Raw genomic sequence first — 23,213 nt, forward strand, 5'->3', positions numbered from 1 at the left:
TCTGCTGTTCTCTATGTAATGGACGAGAGTACATCTTCTTGTGCAGCAGCTGAGGCAGTGTCTGTGGGGTTAAGAGAGCCATTGCGAGGCTTGTGTTGCATACTGGTCGGATCAGTGCTTAGTGCCGGGGTCCTAGACACTTAACAGGAGTAGACTCTGGCCCCACTAACAGCGCTGCCGCTGCTGCCGAATGCCAGTGCTAGCTTTACGTATGTGCTAGATTCACAATTTTTAAGTAAACGCTGTGTTGATAAATTCAGCTGAAGAATGGACACACGGCACCACCAAGTGGTGTGATCCCATAATTGGTACCTGTGTTTAGAATAAGTGCCGTGCCCAGCATCGGAACACCCCAGCACAAATTAAGCAATGGGGGGGATCTTATCAGTCAGCTTTCCTCTGTATAATGGGTAGAATAGACCTCATTGTGCAGCGGCCACAGGAGTTTTGTGGGAGTAAGAGAGCCAGAGAAAGGCTTGTGAACTGCATTCTCCTTAAATCTATGATGCTGATTTTAATTTTTTTCAGCTGCAAGTTTCAGCTCGGTTTTATAATTTCTTGTCATTGGACAAAGTGAAAATGTTACAGATTGTCACCTCATTTGAAAATCTGCGTCTAACCTTGATAATCAGATTAAACACAATGTGTGGACTGCATTACGTTAAATGGCATCTGCTTGCTGGAAAAAAAACAAATAAAACACAGAATAATATTTGAATTGTTGATGTTGGCGTCCAGTAAGTGGCATCTAATAACAAGAAAACAAAAATGCTGTTTTCTTAGGGGGAGCGCTGGCAACAGAACACCGATTTTCCTGGATACCGATGCACCCTTCCTGGTGCGGTGCGCAGATCTGTGTATCATAATCTGCTCTCTCTCATAGATAGCTTGGGCCACATCAAATGGTCTTTGGAGTAGGACGGCCAGGTTACTTTAGAAGGTAGACGGACAGTTAGGCCCTTGTTAAGGATCCTTGTAAATGCACTGAAAAATCTGGATCCTCTCGTGCCATTAGAGACTCCAAGCAAGATTCCGCCACATCTCAGTTTGTCAGACTAACTTGAAGATTGTTTTTCCACAGTAAACCTTTGCAGGTAGTAACAGATGAGCACAATTAGAGTAGAGGCTTCCCAGGCTGTTTCAGTGCTTTCGTTCTTCTAATTTTATCATATTCTTTTATGTAAATTAACATGTAAACGTATATTTAAATATTGAACCTTTTTAAAAAACCTTTTAGCAGCACTTCAGTGTTTTAATCTCACTGTGTAGTCTTCATTGGCCTTCATGATAGCATAAACAGTAAAGAAGCTAAAACGGATTAAGGAAAAATATTTGTGCACCTATTTCACCAAAAGTGTAATTAGAAAGATTAGGACTCGCGGGGCCCAGGCACAGCAGGACTACTAGAAAAAGAGAAAGAAAAGAGATGGCAAGATAGAGCATCTATACTTCAACCAAAGGTAGCTTGGATTCGGAAAGATGTGTTGGAAGACAAAACAGAGCAACCAAACACCATTTGCAGTAGGACTACCACATCAATGCGCCGTAAGCACTGGGATCTCAAAACGAGAAGCTTAAAGGATAACTGAAAATGTGCCCCAAACCGCGTGAAGCGAATAACATAACAAAATGAAAACCAATGGATTTAGTTAGTCTGAACAAGCATCAGATAATTCTTGTATTTATATCGTGTACTGTGTTGGTTGCACTCTTTTTCTAAAGCGAAGTGTTAATTCCAATTCTAATTACAGATCATTTTAAATACAGTAAAAATGTTGAGTTATTCAATGAATAGTAAAGATAGTTTGTACTCAATTCATTGGAGGACATTGTACAGTCGATTAATGTGTATGCATACTTGAAATTGTATATGGTTAGGTTTTTAACCACAAATAAACAATAATATAACTCTTGCAGACACTGGTACAAAACCCGGCAATCTGATAATTTTGGAACTGGACTACAGACCCATGTTGTTTAACTGTGCTAGGACAATTACAGCTGACATATATGCAATTGTTCAAATACATTATTTGAAATATTCCAAGATCTCCACTTCTTTAAAACAAACAGAACTTTCTACGTTTGCTTCAGTGTGCAGTATATGCTCTGAAAATGCTTCATCCTATCGCCCAATAGTCGTTGTAAATGCATCACCCAATTAATTAACCATTATTTTCTATTGTGTTTTACAGGTGAACTGTGATTACATATATGCTATTTGTCACTATTTTTTATCCAATTTCCCTTAATTAGGTCTGCCAGCCACCTTGACCACCCTTCAGCCAAACAGTACAAGGAGTTTTTATATTTTATGTCCAACCCCATCGGCACATGTGGCTACACTCCCAAAAGAAGGACCATTCAGACGCATGCTAGACACTGCAACAGCATCATGGCCAATCAAAAATCGGAGTGCATCCTTACCTCCTCGTCGGACGTGTCTTCTTCATACTCATTGGCTGCAGTGCTTGCAGGGGTCTCTCCAGATTCCAGGGAGGTCTCTGCCTTCTTACGAATTTTCTTTACCTTCTTCTGTGTAGTCTAAATGAAGAGCAAAACAAAATCAGGAAGCATGAGCCACTCATGATAATCTTCTGCAGCCAACATGATCAGGAAACACATCTAAAATATGTCCAGAGGGCCCACTCTAGTCACTGCCATCAGCAGAGGGACCCTACTGACCGCCTCCTGCATAGCATTATGAAGTGGGCCATCCGGATCAAGATGGGGCCATCCTGTTAACTAAGAGCAAAACCTCATCAGAGCGGTTCCCATCCTAAACAGCATCAGCAGATCATCACCACTCAACACACCCTTTTCCCAACAACCACAATGTCACTATACAGCCCCGCTTGATCCCTAGAAATATACCACCCCAGGGCCCATCATCACCTCCTGCAGCAGAACACCACCCAAAGACCTATCTTTGATATGAAAAGCAGAACGAACAACAACAGAGGGTTTATCCTGTTCACAGAAGCAGCACATCCCTACAGAGCCGATCTCACAACTCGAAGTGGAGACTTTTAGCGACCAGGCTCAGTTTGCACCGTTGTAGGCTGACTCGGAGAACACAGTAAAGCGTCCAAAGGGAACAAGAGTCATGTAACATCACACAGACTAACAATCCCAGCTTAGTGGCAGATATCAACCCTTGCAAAAACCACAGTTGATGGACAGAATGCAGAACAATGTCATACATTTTTTGTAAAGGAGTTCAGTGGCAGGGCTCCAACCCGAAACTGGTGGTAAAGTTTCTTATCCAGCGGTCTGGTGATAATATCCCAGTAAGTCTCACGGGAGGGATCCAACTTAATGGTCAAAAACCTTCCCGTTAGACTAACAGAGCTGGAAGCAGTCACCAACGATTGACGGACCGAGGCCCAGTACAAAGCCTTGAATTCCTGTTTTGAGGGAAAGGCATTAGTGCTCGGAGATACCCACAGTTGCTCCAGTCCCATTTTGACCAGAATGGTTTTTACCGTTTGTAGCCAAGGGATTCTCCCGGAACCCCCAATTGACCTAACTTCAGCCAGTTCCTTCGCAAAGAGGATAAGGTCAGGGGAGGTCCATAAACGCCTCCAAAAGGCCACCAATCTAAATCTTGCCATCTCGTTATTTGGGTTGCAACCCAGATCCTGGCAGAGGGGTATAGAAGGAGAAGATTGGGGTAACCCTACCAAGTTCCGTAGGAACTTACACTGGATTTTGAATAGGCTTGAGAGATCCATGTATCCCCAGAGATCTGCACCATATAGGATTGCAGCATTGATCTTAGTGTCATAAATCTTTAACACTGGGGTGACCCGTTTTGTAATCGATCTCTTTTGCTCACTCAAGAGGCAGCCAGTTAGTCGGGCAAATTTAAGCTGTTGAGCACCTACTTGCTCTTTCCATCGCAAGCGACGGTCCAGGGTAACCCCCAAGTATGTCATGGTCTCAACCTGTTCCAAGTTGACTCCACTCATACTTACAGAGCTCCGGACAAAATGACTCCTAGTGAGGACCATAAACTTGGTTTTACCCACATTTACCTTAAGGTCATTGATGACACAACTCCTCAAAGCGGTCCAGAGCCCGCTGTAAGCCACTGCGTGTTTTAGAGAGGAGTAAAGTGTCATCGGCAAAGATACGCATTGGGAACCTTGTCCCTGCCAACGAAGGGGCATCAGTGGGAGTGTCTGCGAAGAATTTAACTACTTGATCAATGAATAACAAGAAGAGTGTTGGCGCCAGGACACACCCCTGTCGGACTCCTCGAGTCACGGGAAAGGATTCCGTCACTTGTCCCTGGCGCCCCCACCTCACCATTGCATAGTTGTCCTCATGCATTTAAACTATTAAATCAAGTAGTTCCATTGGTAATCCTAAATCCCTCAAAACACACCACAATTTATCCCTCGGCACTAGATCGAAAGCAGACTTCAGATTAATAATTGCGGCAAAGATGGTTCCACCGCCGAGCAAAACCACCTTCCAGTAGATTAGACAGAATCTAAACACCTGGTCGATGGTGCTCGTGCCCGATCTGAAGCCTGCTTGCATGGGAGACAGGATATCCTCCAGTTCAATCCAGCCTTGGACTCTGCCCAAAACCATACGTGCAATGACCTTTTGGAGGGAGTCAATGAGACTAATCGGGCGATAGTTGCCCGGGTTGGACCTGTCGCCTTTTTTGTAAATTGGGAGAATCTCCGCCCCCTTCCACGACTTGGGGATCCTAGCCCCTTTGGCTATTGCATTTGCGATCATGGTTATGTACGGTACCCAAAGGGCGGGGTTAGCTTTAAACAAGTCCGCAGGTATTAAATCCATCCCTGGTGCTTTCCCCCGCTCAGTCAAGCCAAGAGCTAACTCTACCTCGGTTTTTGTGAATGTCAGTTTCTCCCCACAAATAGGTGTCAAGGGCAACTCACCCAATGTAAAGCGGGATTCAAGATTCTCAACACTAAATTAGGCCGAGTAATGATTCACCCAAGCTTCAGGGGGCACATGGTTTGTAGGAGTACGGGAGTCTGAGTCCTTGCCCCATTTTACCAGTTCCCAAAACTTAGTCTGGTTATTCAAAGTGGAGGCATCCAAAAGATCGGACCAGTACATATCCTCCCACTCTCGTTTAGCTTCCCACTGAGTTTTCTTATACTGCACCCTTGCTGCCTTAACAGCACACATGTTCCGAGACTTAACCGCTTTGACAAGATGACTATGGGCCTCCCTGCACTTTTTATTATACCATTTCTGGCGGGGGCGTATAATAATTTAGCGGTTCCCTTCTGACATGGTAGAGAAAGGAGAAGCTTAAGCTGATCAAAACAACACTCATGAAGGTCAATAATGGTGCTCTCTGACCTACCCCCCCTGAAACATCAAGCAGTATTTCATTTAACATGTTAGAAACCAGTCTCAATGCTCTCCTGTAAAGTTTCATCCCCCGCTAGCCTAGACCATGTTAGCCTCCTTCGGTCATTAGTCATAACTGCATCCCCTGTCCGGGTGGTGTCTGGTTCCTTCAATCTTTCCATTCCCGGCAACCTTAGCTTAAGTGTCAAGGGGTTATGGTCGCTTTCTGGACGGGGTACCACTTCCATGTCTATCAGCAGAGGCCAGAATTCCATCTTTAACAAGAAGTAATCTATCCGACTTTTCCTTAGTCCATTGTCGAAGGTATAATTGGCACCTAGGTCAGATGAAGAACGGCCATTTACAGCCCTTAGCCCCCAGGTTAAACATAGAGCTATCCAGTTCAATGCAGCCTCAGTCACTTTGACAGTTTTATTGGTCATCAAATTCGGAATATTCCAAGCTGCGTCCTCTGCGGACCCCCAGCTGTCCCCGGCAGCATAGAGCGGCTCAAAAGTACAATTCAAGTCTCCTGCTATAAGAATAAGATTATCTCTACCCAGTCCAGCAAGGTATTTATCCAATACATCCAGGATACCAGGGCAGCGGCCGACAGGTAAGCCACGTGCATATATATTAATAATAAACAGGTCGCGGTGGCCATCCTTACTCAGTTTAATGGCCAGAAGGTCCGGGTTCTCTACAAATATCTCAGTTGGATGATAGCCCGATGACTGCTTCACCCAAATCACCAACCCCCCCCCCGATGCTCGCCCTTTACTACCCCTAATAGCTGGTTTGAAAAAGTTTACAAAACCTGCCCTATGAATTGGATCTGGTGCCCAAGTTTCCTGTAGTAAAACAACATCAAATTTGTCAACAAACTCCAACCAGTCCTTAGAGTGCATGCGTCCCTTAACCCCTGCAACATTCCAGGACACTATATTAAGTGTTTCAGATGGGGGAGCTGCGATACATGGTGAGTGATTAACCATTGATACCGATACAGCCGGGATCGCCAAATCGCTCCCTTTTCCCACCCTACTCTCCTTGTTGTCAACATTATCCAAACTTTCCCCCACCAACATGACCTCTATTAAATCCTCAACAGCTGCTGCAGCATGTTCCTCAGTTACTTGTACCCCCAGGCTTGCTTCTTCATAGTTTACAAGAAGTGGAACCCCCCCGACTTGGCAACGCTACCACATTCCCACAGTCCTCGACAGACTTAATCTTCCTAATCGGTGTATGTAGTCAGTCTATAGCCTCAAGGTCGGAAAGGGGCCCAAAATGGTTGAAAAGTAGAGGATACTGCGGGGTGAGGTGTTCTTGCTTTAGGGTACCTCCTAACTGGAGGTCTCATGTGAGTGGGGCCTAATGGAAAATTACTATGTCTTTGAGGGTAGAAATAAGCAAGCCCCAAAGTTTGTACGTCCCCCTGTCTAGCAAACCTGGCTTCCCTTCGAATGGTATCCACCACCCAAGGATCCTTGAACGATATTAATATGCAATCGCCCTCCAAGTCTTTGGTGCCATATCCTACCCAATCAACTCTCCCTACGAAGAGAATTTCAGTAGGAGATGATGGTGGCAAGGGACGATTTTTATTCAACCAGAATATCACCTTATTGCATAAATCCCCATATGACTCCTTGGTACCAGCTTTTAACGGGGCAACACCTGTTAACACTATAGTGTATTGGGTGGCCTCCGGGGGTAAGTCAGCGCGGGGAATAGTATACTTATTTTGTTTCCCCGCAATTGAGGTTTTGGTGATCTGGTGATTAAATGTTTGCCCTGGAAGTGGCTGTAATAAGGTACTAGGGGTAGGTTTTGCCCGATCATTCGACCGGGATACTTGGGACCTATCTGGGTTAGGTTTAGCAGTGACCTTCTTAAGAGCCTGTGACAAAGTGCCTACAGCTGCAATGCTGGGATTGTCTCTAGGCCTCACCCCCGCTGTCGGTTTGCTGATAGCTACCCCTGTTGGTACTGGGTTAGTGGCTTTACTAGTGGAAGCATTGTTTATACATTTTGGTTTGCTTACTGGCTGGGTAGGAACCCCTCCCACTGGGCTGGGGATGGTTAACTTTTGTAGTAGGCCCAAGTTTGTGCTCACTACAGTCTCCAGAGCATCTATTTTGGAGGTCATCAACCTTGTTCGCTCCAGAACAGGGAGCAGGAGGGTTTTGATCATAGCCTCCATTTTTACCAAAAGGACTTAGTCACTATTGAGGCATGTTGGGCAGGGATTAGATGACCCTAAGGGAATAAAGGAAGGGCATAGCACGTTAGGGAATACCGAAGGTATTTGTGGAGCTGGGGGATGCTCAAGGACGGGAGCATCAATACAAGGTGGATCATTTAGTTTGGGCAGCTTATGGTCTCTCCCCCCCCTGGTGACTCGAATCTTGCTTTCTCTTGCGGGAGATCAATCCTGATCCCGAGGGGTCAACCTCAACTGGAAGATTCGAGACAGCATTATTAGATCTATGAAGAATTTCTAAACTAATGTCGTTTTCCCCGGTATTCTGAGTTTCATCCCCCCGCTATTCTGAGTTTCATCCCCCCCGCTATTCTGAGTTTCATCCCCCCCCCCCGCTTGACTGAGTATCATCCAAGCTCTGGTCAACATTAACCGGAAAGGCTAAAGGGCCCACCCCCTCTCCTTCTATGTGAACTAGTGCCTCAGTAGTACCAGAGTGTACATGGTTAGATGATACAAGGGCAACAGGACTGGTGATTGTTGCCACCCCACCCAAGGAGGAACGCTTACCATTAACAAGGTCTAAGGAGAGTCTTTTTTCCACCATCGCTATTTCTTTTTCCAATATCCCTGTTGCTCGGGTGATAAAAGCAACAAGTGGGCCCGAAACAACTCCCTTAGTTGTTTGTATTTGGACTGTACGTTCTTTGCCTGATCTTAAAGGCATAATACAGTCTACTTTGGCCAGCTGTACCTATAGTGTGCTTCCAACGCTGATAATAAAAAGTGTATATATAACTCTATGGAGCCCACAGGGTGGAAGTGATATACCTTCTAACTAAACTCGATTTGCCAGGGGTTTCGTTCGCTTCGTTCCTTGAATGGAATAAACGGGCAGGGGTGGTGGGCCCGGCCCGGTCTCTTCCGGCCTCAAACGGCCCGCTCTTCGCCCCGAGCTCCGTCCCGAGCTCCGTCCCGGACGGAGCTCCGTCCCGAGCTCCGTCTCGGATACACTGATTTTATCCTCCCAGGCGAGGGGGCGTTGCCGCTGCGGGAAGAGGCTGCAGGTGTGGCAGATCACCTCGCAGTCCCGCAGCGGTGTAAGTGGTGTGGGCGGGTCCGGGGTCCAGCAGCAGCCGAGGAGCGGGTGCCGCGACCGGGGAACAGAAGACACAATCCAACGCTGTTCCTGGGGAGAAGGAGAGGCGCCCAGTCAGGTCAGCAACAGCCCCAGCACTGAGTAGCACCCGCGCAGCGGGTGCTGCGAAAGTTTAAGCGGGAACCAGGCGGGGGGGGCGTTGCCGCTGCGGGAAGAGGCTGCAGGTGTGGCAGATCGCCTCGCAGTCCCGCAGCGGTGTAAGCTGTGTGGGTGGGTCCGGGGTCCAGCAGCAGCCGAGTAGCGGGTGCCGCGACCGGGGAACAGAAGACACAATCCAACGCTGTTGTACGTCTTGCAAACTCTGTTCATGTGAAAACATCACATTATGTGAAAACAAGCAGCATGGTACTCTGCTTTTATTAGCAATAGGATCAACAGCCAAAGTTTCTTATAGGAAAAGTGCTGGCTCTTACAGTCTGCAGGTCACCAACTGGTGGGCACGACTAAATGCTTTTATGCATTTGTTTTTAAAGTATTGCGATGCAAAAGAAATACGAATTATTGTTCTTACTTTTATTGTTGTACATATGGTATAGTTTCTTTAAAGTCCTGAACAGGTTCCGCTGCATGAAGAATCAAATTGTGTTGTCTATTATCTTTATAGAATGAAGAATACAAGCTGGTTTCACCTCCTTTGAATTGAACAGAAGATTCGGACCTATGATATGAATTATTTATGGGATTTACAGATTGTGTGTGCTTTATATCGTTGATTAAATCCGTTTGCTGCATCGTAAGCAGCCGTGCCTCTTGCAGCAGGGTACTGTTTGGAGACGTACCATTGGATACTAAAAGGACTGACTAAGTGAGTGTGGCCGCTTGTGTTGGGTCTCACTTCCAACTGGAATATGCAGAGAAGGGGTGAGAGAAGCAAATAAGGTGAGATAGCGTAGGAGGAACAAACATGAAGAGGTAAAGGGAGAAAGCAGAGAGGCTTCCCAGAGAAGCAAAGCACCCATGAAAACGAACAGAAAGATGCACAGAATTACGGCTGAGGAATGGGTCTACAGAGGCCTAGGATCAGAATCCATTTTGATCTGGGCTCCATTTTGTAACATGAAGCTTGTAAAACATTTGAGAGTCTTGGTGACCTGCTCTAAGCACGCAGTAACGGCGAGGCCGTCAGAAATGACCGAAACCATGAGTTATACGTGGATGGGTCATTCCGCTGCTACAGGCGCACATTTCATATCAGCTCTAAATATAGGTAACGGTCTGTTGCTAATAAGAGATTGGATAAATGCCTGGAAAACCTCATCGCCACACGCCCCTCGATTGGCCGAGTACCTTGAGCAAGATATGTTGAAACGTACAAAAACTAATGTGAAACACTGTGGTTCAAGGTAGTTCCTAGTGAGGCCCTGCTCCACTCTGCTGCATTACTAACCAATTCTACGTTGACTACCTTCGATTTATTGATTATAAGGCTTGCGCAAAGTCAAGAGGCCAATTCTGGTATGATGGATGGAGAGGGAAAACAATTGGAAATGGGAGCATCCCATCTTAAACTTTTTGAGTTGAAACTTTCACAAAGGCTCAAAACTGACAACTACCCAGGGTAGACCTTTACTTAAGTGAAGTGCTAGCATCAAATTATAGCTGGTTTTGGAGTGAAGAATTACAAGCAGAACACCCCCCCCCCCTTTCTGCAAAGGCTCATGTATCATGGGACTGAGGGTTCAAGAAGTAGAGAAGGTCTACAGTCTTCATATATGTGGAGACTGCCAGCCTATCCATGTGCAGGACCAGAACTGGACACAGAGGGAGAGAGTGAGGGAGAGAGAGAGCGTTGAGGAAAAAAGGTGAAGGAGGGAAGGAGACGGAGAGGGAGAGCGAGAGAATTTTAGCAATCCAATCAAAATAGAATGTTCCCAACTTGACCACGCCTAGTACACAGAGGATAAATAGCCTGTTTTCCGGTCATTATGCAAAAAACTGACTTCAGTCCTTGGCGTAAGACTGCAACCTCGACTCAGTGGAGCTCAGTGCCGTATTGTGATGCGCATGAGCACTGTTTAGATCTTGCTCATAGACGTGTGGCCTAGATGGGTTCAGAGAGGAGCCTGCTAGAAGATCAGCTATGCAAGGTGATGCCAGGAGCTCAGTGGATATTCACAATACCTCAGTGGATTAAGCCTGTCGATTACACAAGTATTACAGAAGTTGATCTGCATTAATAATCATGATTTAATATAGTGCAGACTCTACTTGACACTTCAGAATATCGTGGGGGTGCATGCCTGTACTTCGTGTGAAGCACCAAACAGTTTACAGAACCATTTGCAGAGGGTTCACCAAGTGCTCTGGCAGAGAGCCAAGTATGTGAGCTCTGTAACAGAGGGTTGTTCACAGGCCCGGCCCTAGCATAATGCTGTCCTTGGCATAAGAGCCCTAATGTGGGCAGTCTTATCAGTCCACGTGGAGCCTTGTATTATGATGATCCCACTTACTATGATGTGGTAGTCTCTTGAGTCTACCGATGAGTTAATAGGGACCATCCCTTACACGGAGCGCTCGGATGCCAATGGCCATAGGCATCTTACAAATCGATTGATGATGAAATATTGTGGGCATGCAAGCCATGACAGTGCCCGACCAGGCATCCTGCTGGTACAAACTCCTGGCAGTCAAATGGCTTCCTTGGTATTTAATGTCTATACATGGGCATGTAAATCATAGTCCTTCCATGTGTTGCCACAGCGCATGCCAACACTTGGTGGAAAGGACAAGGTGTTTAGGGACTAACCATGTTAGCAGCATAAATGAAACACCCGTATTTTAAAACATAAATACTGTTTTGTCATGACACCAAAAACTTGTGTGATAGCACAATTATTCCGTTATTAGAAAACGACAAGCTGGTAGTTCGAGACAAATTTATTACAGTAACGAAATATTGAAAACTAATACTTGATCAATATTTCATGCTCAATTTAGCAAAAATCTTGCTGATGTTTACTACTGGTGCAAGGAGGCACATACCTGCATGGCAGCTTCATGAATTATGTGGAGACATTTCCTCCTCTATGATAATGATGTTTCTTGTATCAGTTTGTTGTCTGACACTTGGACATGTTCGGCTGGTGTAACCTGCTCTCTGCCTAAACCGGTGAGGTTTCTGCAACCTAGTGCCCCTGGGAGAGCTATTAAAATGCAGTGAACTTTAATGCTCTAGCCAGAAATTGTCAGATATGAGCACAATTTGATTTTTTTTACAACGTTCCCTTCCAAATAGCTTCATATTCATAATCCAATACTGAGAATCTACTTGGAAATTGCTGGATTGAAAAATGAAATATATAAGTAATGATAGATCCAATATACATGAAAAAAATAATGGATGATGTGAAATTGCAAACCAAAATGTATTTTCGAGAATTGACAAAAATACATGGTTTTATGGGCACTGTGCCATTTTGGGGAAAGCAATTGCCAGCCCCCAACTCCATGGGTTTTGATTTGAATCTGTTTCACTGCAGGTTATCACTTCAAAGGCACTTCTAGCCCTCTTGCTCGAATAAAGTTAAAGTGGGTATTTGCGCCTCGCCATTTTCGAAGTTCTTTAGCCACCACGGTACTCACTCACTATATGCAGCAGGGAGGCTAGTATGTCAACGTTTACCAGGGCTCGGTGTGTTGCATACTACGGGACTAGAAGCATAGATTGTCGGATTCAACTATCAGTTCGAACGCTTGCTCGACAACCATTTGTCTGGTTTTTTTTTGTTAAAAGTTACAATTTTTGCCGGTAAAGAACAAGACGCTAGATGCAGCTCTTATTACCATTTGTAACTCTTGATCCAATTTCAATCATTTTTGCCGCTCAACAGGGATTAACCCCTTCGCTGCGGCGGGAATTCCGCCGCAGCGCTACGGGGGCGGGGGGTTTGAGCAGCGCTCGCATGCTCGTGACGGAGCCGCTCAGTCACGAGCCGCGGTTGAGCTGTGCTCGTGACGGAGTGGTTCCGTCACGAACGCGCCCGCTCAATGGAACGCACCGCACAGGCGCGCCGAGCGGGCCATGACGGAACCGCTCCGTCATGAGCACAGCTCAACCGAGGCTCATGACGGAGCGGCTCCGTCATGAGCACAGAAGGGGTTAAATATGTATTTTTTTTTAAGCTTGGCATGTACTTTAAGTCGTTTTTCTTTTTGAATGGATTATTACAGATCAACAGACTGGGGGGGGGGAGGGGGGAGGGGTACAGACCAACAGACTGGGGGGGGTACAGACCAACAGACTGGGGGGGGTACAGACCAACAGACTGGGGGGGGGTACAGACCAACAGACTGGGGGGGGGGGGGTACAGACCAACAGACTGGGGGGGGGGGTACAGACCAACAGACTGGGGGGGGGGGGTACAGACCAACAGACTGGGGGGTGGGGTACAGACCAACAGACTGGGGGGTGGGGTACAGACCAACAGACTGGGGGGTGGGGTACAGACCAACAGACTGGGGGGTGGGGTACAGACCAACAGACTGGGGGGGGGGGTACAGACCAACAGACTGGGGGGGGGGGTACAGACCAACAGACTGGGGGGGGGGTACAGACCAACAGACTGGGGGGGGGGGGGTACAGACCAACAGACTGGGGGGGGGGGGTACAGACCAACAGACTGGGGGGGGGGGTACAGACCAACAGACTGGGGGGGGGGGGTACAGACCAACAGACTGGGGGGGGGGGTACAGACCAACAGACTGGGGGGGGGGGTACAGACCAACAGACTGGGGGGGGGGGTACAGACCAACAGACTGGGGGGGGGGTACAGACCAACAGACTGGGGGGTGGGGTACAGACCAACAGACTGGGGGGGGGTACAGACCAACAGACTGGGGGGGGGGGTACAGACCAACAGACTGGGGGGTGGGGTACAGACCAACAGACTGGGGGGTGGGGTACAGACCAACAGACTGGGGGGTGGGGTACAGACCAACAGACTGGGGGGGGTACAGACCAACAGACTGGGGGGGGGGGGTACAGACCAACAGACTGGGGGGGGGGTACAGACCAACAGACTGGGGGGGGGTACAGACCAACAGACTGGGGGGGGGTACAGACCAACAGACTGGGGGGGGGGGGTACAGACCAACAGACTGGGGGGGGGGGGTACAGACCAACAGACTGGGGGGGGGGTACAGACCAACAGACTGGGGGGGGGGGTACAGACCAACAGACTGGGGGGGGGGGGTACAGACCAACAGACTGGGGGGGGGGGTACAGACCAACAGACTGGGGGGGGGGTACAGACCAACAGACTGGGGGGGGGGTACAGACCAACAGACTGGGGGGGGGGTACAGACCAACAGACTGGGGGGGGGGTACAGACCAACAGACTGGGGGGGGGGGGTACAGACCAACAGACTGGGGGGGGTACAGACCAACAGACTGGGGGGGGGGGGTACAGACCAACAGACTGGGGGGGGGGGGGTACAGACCAACAGACGGGGGGGGTACAGACCAACAGACTGGGGGGGGGGTACAGACCAACAGACTGGGGGGGGGGTACAGACCAACAGACTGGGGGGGGGGGTACAGACCAACAGACTGGGGGGGGGGTACAGACCAACAGACTGGGGGGGGGGTACAGACCAACAGACTGGGGGGGGGGGTACAGACCAACAGACTGGGGGGGGGTACAGACCAACAGACTGGGGGGGGGGGGGGGTACAGACCAACAGACTGGGGGGGGGGGGGTACAGACCAACAGACTGGGGGGTACAGACCAACAGACTGGGGGGTACAGACCAACAGACTGGGGGGGTACAGACCAACAGACTGGGAGGGTACAGACCAACAGACTGGGGGGGTACAGACCAACAGACTGGGGGGGTACAGACCAACAGACTGGGGGGGTACAGACCAACAGACTGGGGGGGTACAGACCAACAGACTGGGGGGGTACAGACCAACAGACTGGGGGGGTACAGACCAACAGACTGGGGGGGTACAGACCAACAGACTGGGGGGGTACAGACCAACAGACTGGGGTGGGGTACAGACCAACAGACTGGGGGGGGGTACAGACCAACAGACTGGGGGGGGGGGGTACAGACCAACAGACTGGGGGGGGGGGTACAGACCAACAGACTGGGGGGGGGGTACAGACCAACAGACTGGGGGGGGGTACAGACCAACAGACTGGGGGGGGGGTACAGACCAACAGACTGGGGGGGGGGTACAGACCAACAGACTGGGGGGGGGGGTACAGACCAACAGACTGGGGTGGGGGGGTACAGACCAACAGACTGGGGTGGGGGGGTACAGACCAACAGACTGGGGTGGGGGGGTACAGACCAACGGACTGGGGGGGGTACAGACCAACAGACTGGGGGGGGGGGGTACAGACCAACAGACTGGGGGGGGGGGGTACAGACCAACAGACTGGGGGGGGGGTACAGACCAACAGACTGGGGGGGGTACAGACCAACAGACTGGGGGGGGGGTACAGACCAACAGACTGGGGGGGGGGTACAGACCAACAGACTGGGGGGGTACAGACCAACAGACTGGGGGGGTACAGACCAACAGACTGGGGGGGGGTACAGACCAACAGACTGGGGGGGTACAGACCAACAGACTGGGGGGGTACAGACCAACAGACTGGGGGGGGTACAGACCAACAGACTGGGGGGGGTACAGACCAACAGACTGGGGGGGGTACAGACCAACAGACTGGGGGGGTACAGACCAACAGACTGGGGGGGGGGTACAGACCAACAGACTGGGGGGGGGGGGTACAGACCAACAGACTGGGGGGGGGGGTACAGACCAACAGACTGGGGGGGGGGGGGTACAGACCAACAGACTGGGGGGGGGGGGGTACAGACCAACAGACTGGGGGGGGGTACAGACCAACAGACTGGGGGGGGGGTACAGACCAACAGACTGGGGGGGGTACAGACCAACAGACTGGGGGGGGGGTACAGACCAACAGACTGGGGGGGGGTACAGACCAACAGACTGGGGGGGGTACAGACCAACAGACTGGGGGGGGGTACAGACCAACAGACTGGGGGGGGGGTACAGACCAACAGACTGGGGGGGGGGGGTACAGACCAACAGACTGGGGGGGGTACAGACCAACAGACTGGGGGGGGGTACAGACCAACAGACTGGGGGGGTACAGACCAACAGACTGGGTGGGTACAGACCAACAGACTGGGTGGGTACAGACCAACAGACTGGGTGGGTACAAACCAACAGACTGGGGGGGGGGGTACAAACCAACAGACTGGGGGGGGGGGGTACAAACCAACAGACTGGGGGGGGTACAAACCAACAGACTGGGGGGGGTACAAACCAACAGACTGGGGGGGGGTACAAACCAACAGACTGGGGGGGGGAGGTGGGGTATAGACCATCAGACTGGGGGGGTACAGACCAACAGACTGGGGGGGTAAAGACCAACAGACTGGGGGGGTACAGACCAACAGACTGGGGGGGTACAGACCAACAGACTGGGGGGGTACAGACCAACAGACTGGGGGGGTACAGACCAACAGACTGGGGGGGTACAGACCAACAGACTGGGGGGGTACAGACCAACAGACTGGGGGGGTACAGACCAACAGACTGGGGGGGTACAGACCAACAGACTGGGGGGGTACAGACCAACAGACTGGGGGGGTACAGACCAACAGACTGGGGGGGGTACAGACCAACAGACTGGGGGGGGGTACAGACCAACAGACTGGGGGGGGTACAGACCAACAGACTTGGGTAGACGTGTTTGAAGTCATCCCCTCCTGGAGATGCAGGTCTCCTTCCACTTACCTTGGTTACTAACTGCAGAGCACAAAGATGATGATTGCAAAAACAGCAGAAGGAAAGTCTGTATATCCCACACCCTGGGGGCTCATAACAAACTGTTTATACACCGGATCCACGTCTGCTTCCCGCCCCCTGACACAGCACTAAAGTAGCATCCCAAGCTTTGTAATCCCAGCATGGATAAAACACAGAACTGGCAGCCGCCAAAAGCTCCCATTACCAAAGAATAAAAAGGTGATTTAATGAAAGTATGCCTTGAGGATGCAGAAGGAAGAGACTCCAAAAGGGGCAGACACCGCCTTCAAGAAGCAATAGACAAGAGTGAGTGCACCCAGACCATCGGAGCCTGCTCCGAGAAAGAACAAAGTCTTGCAAGTGAACCAAAAGGCGAGGAAGCAGCTCCAAGACAATTGTGTGGATGCACCAACAGCTTACCCAATGGCAACTCACCACACTATTGAGGAATACAGATCTTTGATAAATGCAGATCACTGAATGATGAATATACAGCTACACCACCATGCACCAGAAACCTCAAAGCAGGCAATTCTTCACCTTAATTAGGACCCCCACAGAACTACAGTGCAGAGCCACAGCCTTTTAATCTCTTCCACCAACAGCATCAACACATATGTTAAGGTGTGTAAGGCATAAAATCAGGTTGCTCAAATATTCAAAAGTCGTAAGATAATCGAAAAGGTAGGAAAAAGAAGAGAACTAAAGCTCTGCTAAATGCCTGAGGGCTTACTGATGGATTCATGACAAGTTCTACTACGCTCACTGTTCCATTCCCATGAAACCCCACACCTCGCAAGCAATTATCAAGTCATATGCCCTGGCTTGGCCAAGACCCTAGGATAACCAGTGTTTGCCACCAGAGTGTGCCCAAACAAGTAAGCACAATGACCACATGAGCCTTTTCTAAACTCCAAAAACCAATACTACATACTGCCAGATCAAGACAGCGTGTAGTGGCACACATCAAACTTGGCTATACCACCATTCTACGTCAAACGCCTGGGATACAGACCAAATAGATTGCAAAATGTGGAAATGCCTCAGCAAAGCTAGCAACCAAGCAAAAGAGTAGAAGCCTTGTCTGTCAATTATGTAATTGTCTCCTCGTAAGGTTAACTTTCTGGCTCTTTCAGCCTTGCCTACAAGTGTATAGCCCACAAAGCACACCATACACTAACTAAAATAATGCTCTGAATTCTCCACAGACACTTCTGTTGCCAGCACTCCATACATCTGCATAGTCAACTTCAACTTGAACATACTGGAAAAGTCCTATATTCCAAATCAGCTCCGTTCCTACACTGCCCTCCTTCACAGAGATCCTCAAAACCTTTTCCATAATCTGCCACCGTAACAAAGAGTGATCTTAAACCACAATGTACTGGGCAGCCACACATAACCAGAAAGGCTAATTCATCTACTGAAAGAATGAAGCAGTATAGTTCAGTCCAGATTAGATCTCATCATCCGCCTTACGCCCATTAATGGAAAAAAAGAAAGGGTTATATACCTCACAGTTCATGAGAAAAACCAACACCATAACTGGAAAAAGAATTAAGAGTCAGAGGTACCACTATACATTTGTGGATAGCTACACATATTACTCCACAGCCAACAGCTCCCAGAACTAACGTGTTGTTGGTGCCTGGTGAAATAATGGACTCCAGAATCACGGTCACAGTTTCATGTCACCATGAGCAAACATTTAAAAATGGTGAACACTGAACACTGCTAAAAACAATATTAAAACCCCAAACTGGTGGTGGGCAAAGGGAATATGCAAGAACCTTGAAAAGTAAAAAGAGAAATCGTTGTAAAATGGACATCAACGTAGCAGAAACAGAAGCCAGATTACAGTAAAATAAGACACTGGGTTCCTCAAAGTGACCGCCATCCCAAAACTTACAAACACGGAAAGATTTGCGACAAGCATCTGGGTCCAGGAGCACAATTTCAGACTGTGCAATTAGCCACTCATGTCGACTCATCAGGTAGTTAATCCACATAAAAACAGATGGCCGACCATGATAGGAAGAGTCATCATCATGGAATCACAATGGGTTGGGATGCTATGTGGCCTTGTCAAGAGTAGGATAATGGGCAGTATAGCACAGAATTACCATATATACCGTTGGAATGAATACCCAACAAAACTGATTAAATATCAGCCACTGATGAACCACCTTTGTTAAAGAGGTTGCGAAGTGCAAGAAAATATTGGCTAAAAAAGTAGCAGTGATAAAATCATAATTCAAATATTGAGCTAGCAAATTCCAAACAGCATGGCTAGGGTCCCACTGAACACTTAGAATGTCAATCTCAGCAGAGAAGAAGATCCTGGAGTGGAATTGTTTAGGATTGACAATAGTCCCTAGCTCAGGGAATAGTCCCCAGCTCGTTTAAAAATGCAACGCTGGTCCCATTAATTAAAAAAACGGGTGCCGAATTCTCCAATCCTTCAAACTACCGGCCCATATCCCTCCTCCCTTTCGGAGCAAAGATCTTGGAAGCCCATGTGGCCAGCTGCATTTCCAACTTCATTAAAACATCCGATTACCTGGAGCCTAACCAAGCCGGCTTTCGCCAGGCGCACTCAACCGAGGCAGTGATCCTCGCTGTCCTGGACACAATGAGGTCTAATGCCGACAGGGGTATACATCAGGCCTAGGTGCTCCTGGACCTGTTGGCAGCGTTCGACATGGTGGACCACACCATCTTATTACACTGTGTCGAACAAGCCGGCCTGCGAGGCTCGGCCTTCGGCTGGGTGAAGTCTTTCCTGAGCGACCGGTCCCAGGCAGTTAAGCTCGGGACCTTCATAGCGCCCAAACTGTCCACCACCTGTGGCGTCCCGCAAGGTTCGTCACTGTCCCCCCTCCTGTTTAATTTATATCTTAAACCCCTATTACACTCTTTAAAAAAGAGGAGGGTTACGATTTATAACTATGCTGACGACCTGCAGCTAATTTTCCCACTGGATGCTACCGACTGGCGTGGAATTTCAAGCTACCATGCTGCACATTCAGCGGTGGATGGAGTTGAACCACTAAAGCTTAACCCAGGGAAGACCGAGCTGGTACTCCCTGGTAAAAGCTCGATCAGCTGGGGCCCTCATTTCTGGCCGTCAACAATGGGATCTCCTCCCACTCCCTCTCTCTCTCTCGGTGAAAAGCCTCGGGATCACCATCAACTCAGATCTCTCTTTGAAAAGCCAGGTGGGAGAGGTGATCTTGTCCAGCTTCCTTCAGCTACGCAAAATTAGGAAAATTGCCCATCTACTCACGCACCCTGCCCTCATTCTGGTGGTTCTCGCGTTGGTCCTCTCCCGATTAGATTTTTCAAATTCTATCTATTTGGGCCTTCCCCTGTTTTTGTCTAAGCGCTTGCAAATTGTGCAGAATCAGGCGGTGACATTAATCTTCAAGAGTCATGGTAGGAGTTCGGCGAAACCACTGCTGGTTACTCTTCACTGGCTACCTATAGCCCAACGGGTTATATTCAAAGTAGGATGCCTGGCCTTTAAGGCTCTCCACTGGAAAAGCCCCATGTTTATCAACAGCATTATAATCAAACATGAGCCGACCCGCAATCTCTGCTCTGCCTATCAGTCCCTTCTCACTCTGCCCTCCTTTAAACGGAAACGTCTTGGTGGGTGCAGATTCGCTTATCTTGCTCCAAAGGTTTGGAACTCTTTCCCCGTGTCGCTCAGGAGATGTACGAATCTCATGGAGTTCAGGAGCGCACTGAAGACCTGGTTATTCAAGCAAGCTTCGGGTTAGGTTAACTGTTTTGTTATCTCTCCTCACTACCAGCGCCATGAAACCTCTGGGTGCCCGTGCGCTTAACAAATTCAGAATAACATAACATAACATAACATAAGTCACACCAGAGGCTTATTGGCAAAAGAAAAAGATACCCAGCCCACTGGCAGGCTTGATTGTTGAGGATCACTTTCACAAAATACGAGCAAACACCCTTAAAACTTTAATTAGGTGTGGGGGTCCCTCTTTTGCGTACCAACAGGTGTGTTTTCCACTGACACAATGCCCACAAAGATAGAGGTCACTTATTGACCCTAAACATTACATTTATATGGCAAGGGTTTTTTTTTCTATTTTGGATTGAGCATGCATCATTCTCCCCTGTTATGTGGCTTGTTTTTATTATGATGTATTTTATCTGCACTTTTAAGGTATTTTTTTATACCGAATAAAGTATTTTTTGAATGAATGGATTGAGGTCACTCAATATATTTTCCTACTTACCCTGGGAGAGGCACTCACGTCCATAAAGATAATACCCTACTTAGGTGTTCAAACTCCAAATCCATCTCACCCCATAGAGATCAATCCTTCGAAATACACGAAAGGAGTGCTAGGGTGTGAAACCAGACAAAGGTTCTGTGGCATCTATGGAGAAGATAAAGGAAGGGAGGGGAATGAGTTTGGTTTCCTGTGTACATCATCTTTCTTCATTTCCAGAGACATCCACTCTTGACTTGCTGTAAGAAACTATGGAATTGTGTGGTGCATCCGATGTGAGCAAGATGCTGTACTGGACATAGCTTCCAAGGTCATAAAAATATAATGTGGTCTTGTTTCTCTTTTTTCTATTCTATTTGCCCTCTTTTAAAAAAAAAAACATTTTTTTAAAAAAAAGTATAGCCATACAGGGATCATTCGGTCAGGTTGGTGAAGCAAGGGCGTTGTTGAAGTTGGTGGAATAGTTTGGGCGTTAAAAGAGTGGAAAGAAAAATGAAAATTAGTTTTTAAGAACCAAGGAATGATTAATGCATTTTCCAGAAAGGACTTTCCTATACAGGATACATAATACTGGAACATGACTTTGTACAAGGAGAAAACAGAATGAGCCGCTCTGACCCGAACAATAATATACATTCACCGTTTCTCAGTATATGCACCAGTCATGGGGGCATGGAGTGATCAACAGTGAGTCCACTGTAGATTCGGACCTTCAGGCATACGAGTCAGATGCCCCAAATCACCTCACCTAGGGAGCGGGCCGAGAGATGTAATTGCTATTACCCTGCATATTTATAAATTGTGTGCACACCGAAACAAATCTTATAGGCCCAAGAGCATTGCTTCGAGCTACATGTGGACAGGACTCGGGGTGAGTTTGGACCTTGGGCGTAAACCTTGAAGAGGCCCATGGTAACTCTGTAGCAGAATTCTGATGGATCCTACATCAGGGAAGGCTCCAACCTTGAAGGCTAAGTGGAACCCAATGATTAATAACAAGCATTGGTAAATGCATTCGGTTTCGCTTATGTGATTAATAATAAGCAGTTTTTGTTGTAAGTAGTAGCTTACCAAGTAGTTGTACAATCTAAGTTACAGAGAGGCTGTTAAAGTGTAAAAAAAAGGCAATATAGAGGTGCTGTTACTAGTGGTATCATTTGGGAACGTAATAGCAACATTTTGAAAAAATTAAATGAAAGAGGGAAATAATAGAATTAATTGACGTGAGAGCAATATTATGTGTTTAGAAGAGTTCTGGCAACTCTGCTGCACTATTGAAATTATGCTCCTACTGCCTGCAAGATAACTGCATTTGTGACTGCCTGTTTAGAAGTAAAATATACCAATAGTTGGTGTTTAGTGCGGTGCCATAGCTTTAGGTCACAATGCTACTGCACCATTCAAATCATGACCTAGTGTCTGATTGATAACTACACTGACTACCTCTTTAGTAGTAAAATATAGACCTACTTGGTGTTTTTAGGAGTTCTGAAAACTTTTGGCCCTGGTGCCACAACACCTGCTGTACCATTAAATCCCACACACGTTCCCAGGCTATAGCCTCTAACTTACACAACCAAGTTATAAAAAGCAAGCATTCCAGCTGTTAGATGAGGTCTTATTTTCCCTTGGGAATAGATCATATTACGACAGTGAATAGGATTTAAACAGTGTGTGAACAGCTTTAGTAGTAGCAGAATCGTAAATGTGTGCAACCAGGGGGAAGTTAACTAAATAAATAAAGAAATAAAAAGCCCACCCCAATGAAGTAGACCCTGACCCGGCTATCACCAATTCTCCAAGACTGATAATTTTGTCAGCTAATTTCAAGCCAACACTGCTGACAACACCTGCACTTTAATGCTTCTAACCCCTCCTCTCTGAAGCACCTTTGCTTGTGACCTCTACTGCTTACTACAAGGGAACGTCCTCACTACAGATTCTTATCTGAAAGATTTTGATCGATCCCGGTCCAGACTAACTGCATGTCCCATCATTCTTCCCCTTGCACACCGACTCATCGCCAACACCTACTCTCACCCTTTACCTACCAGGTTCCTTCTTACAGGCCACATTCCCTCTTCGACAACTTTTTTGATATAGCCAATTGTACAAGATACAATTACCTTGAAATGTTATGGTTATTTCCTGTATCAGCTGCTCCTTTCTCGGTTTCCTTGTTGAAACCTCAAAATATTCACATTAAACCCACACAAAAAAGCACTACACTCCTTGGCGTAGGAATCAGAGCGGGAAGAGGTTGTGAAGTTTACCATAAAATGATTCACATCTACAAATGGGAAGAAAAACCTTCTGGGTGAGGCAAATTCTTGTAGATTCTGCAGATACAATGAAAGGCATTCTTGGCAGCAGCAACCATCCTAAAGCTCTCTATGACCTAGACAAATCTGACCTGCACACTTCTAGAAATGCAGAGGTCCTACTGCGAGG

At 47.9% G+C, this 23,213-nt stretch overlaps 1 protein-coding gene across 1 annotated transcript in view; it reads right to left on the reverse strand.

Annotated features, from left to right (window-relative positions):
- LOC147669886 (uncharacterized) overlaps positions 1–23,213 on the reverse strand; it is a 69,810-nt gene continuing 46,597 nt past the window's right edge. The window contains exon 3 of the mRNA XM_086948175.1: positions 1–2,544. Coding sequence (XP_086804301.1) covers positions 2,404–2,544 — 141 coding nt within the window. The 3' untranslated portion in view covers positions 1–2,403. The remainder of the gene's footprint in view (positions 2,545–23,213) is intronic.

Source organism: Lissotriton vulgaris, unplaced genomic scaffold (assembly GCF_964263255.1).
Source record: "Lissotriton vulgaris unplaced genomic scaffold, aLisVul1.2 SCAFFOLD_1542, whole genome shotgun sequence".
In the NCBI taxonomy this organism is placed as follows: domain Eukaryota; kingdom Metazoa; phylum Chordata; class Amphibia; order Caudata; family Salamandridae; genus Lissotriton; species Lissotriton vulgaris.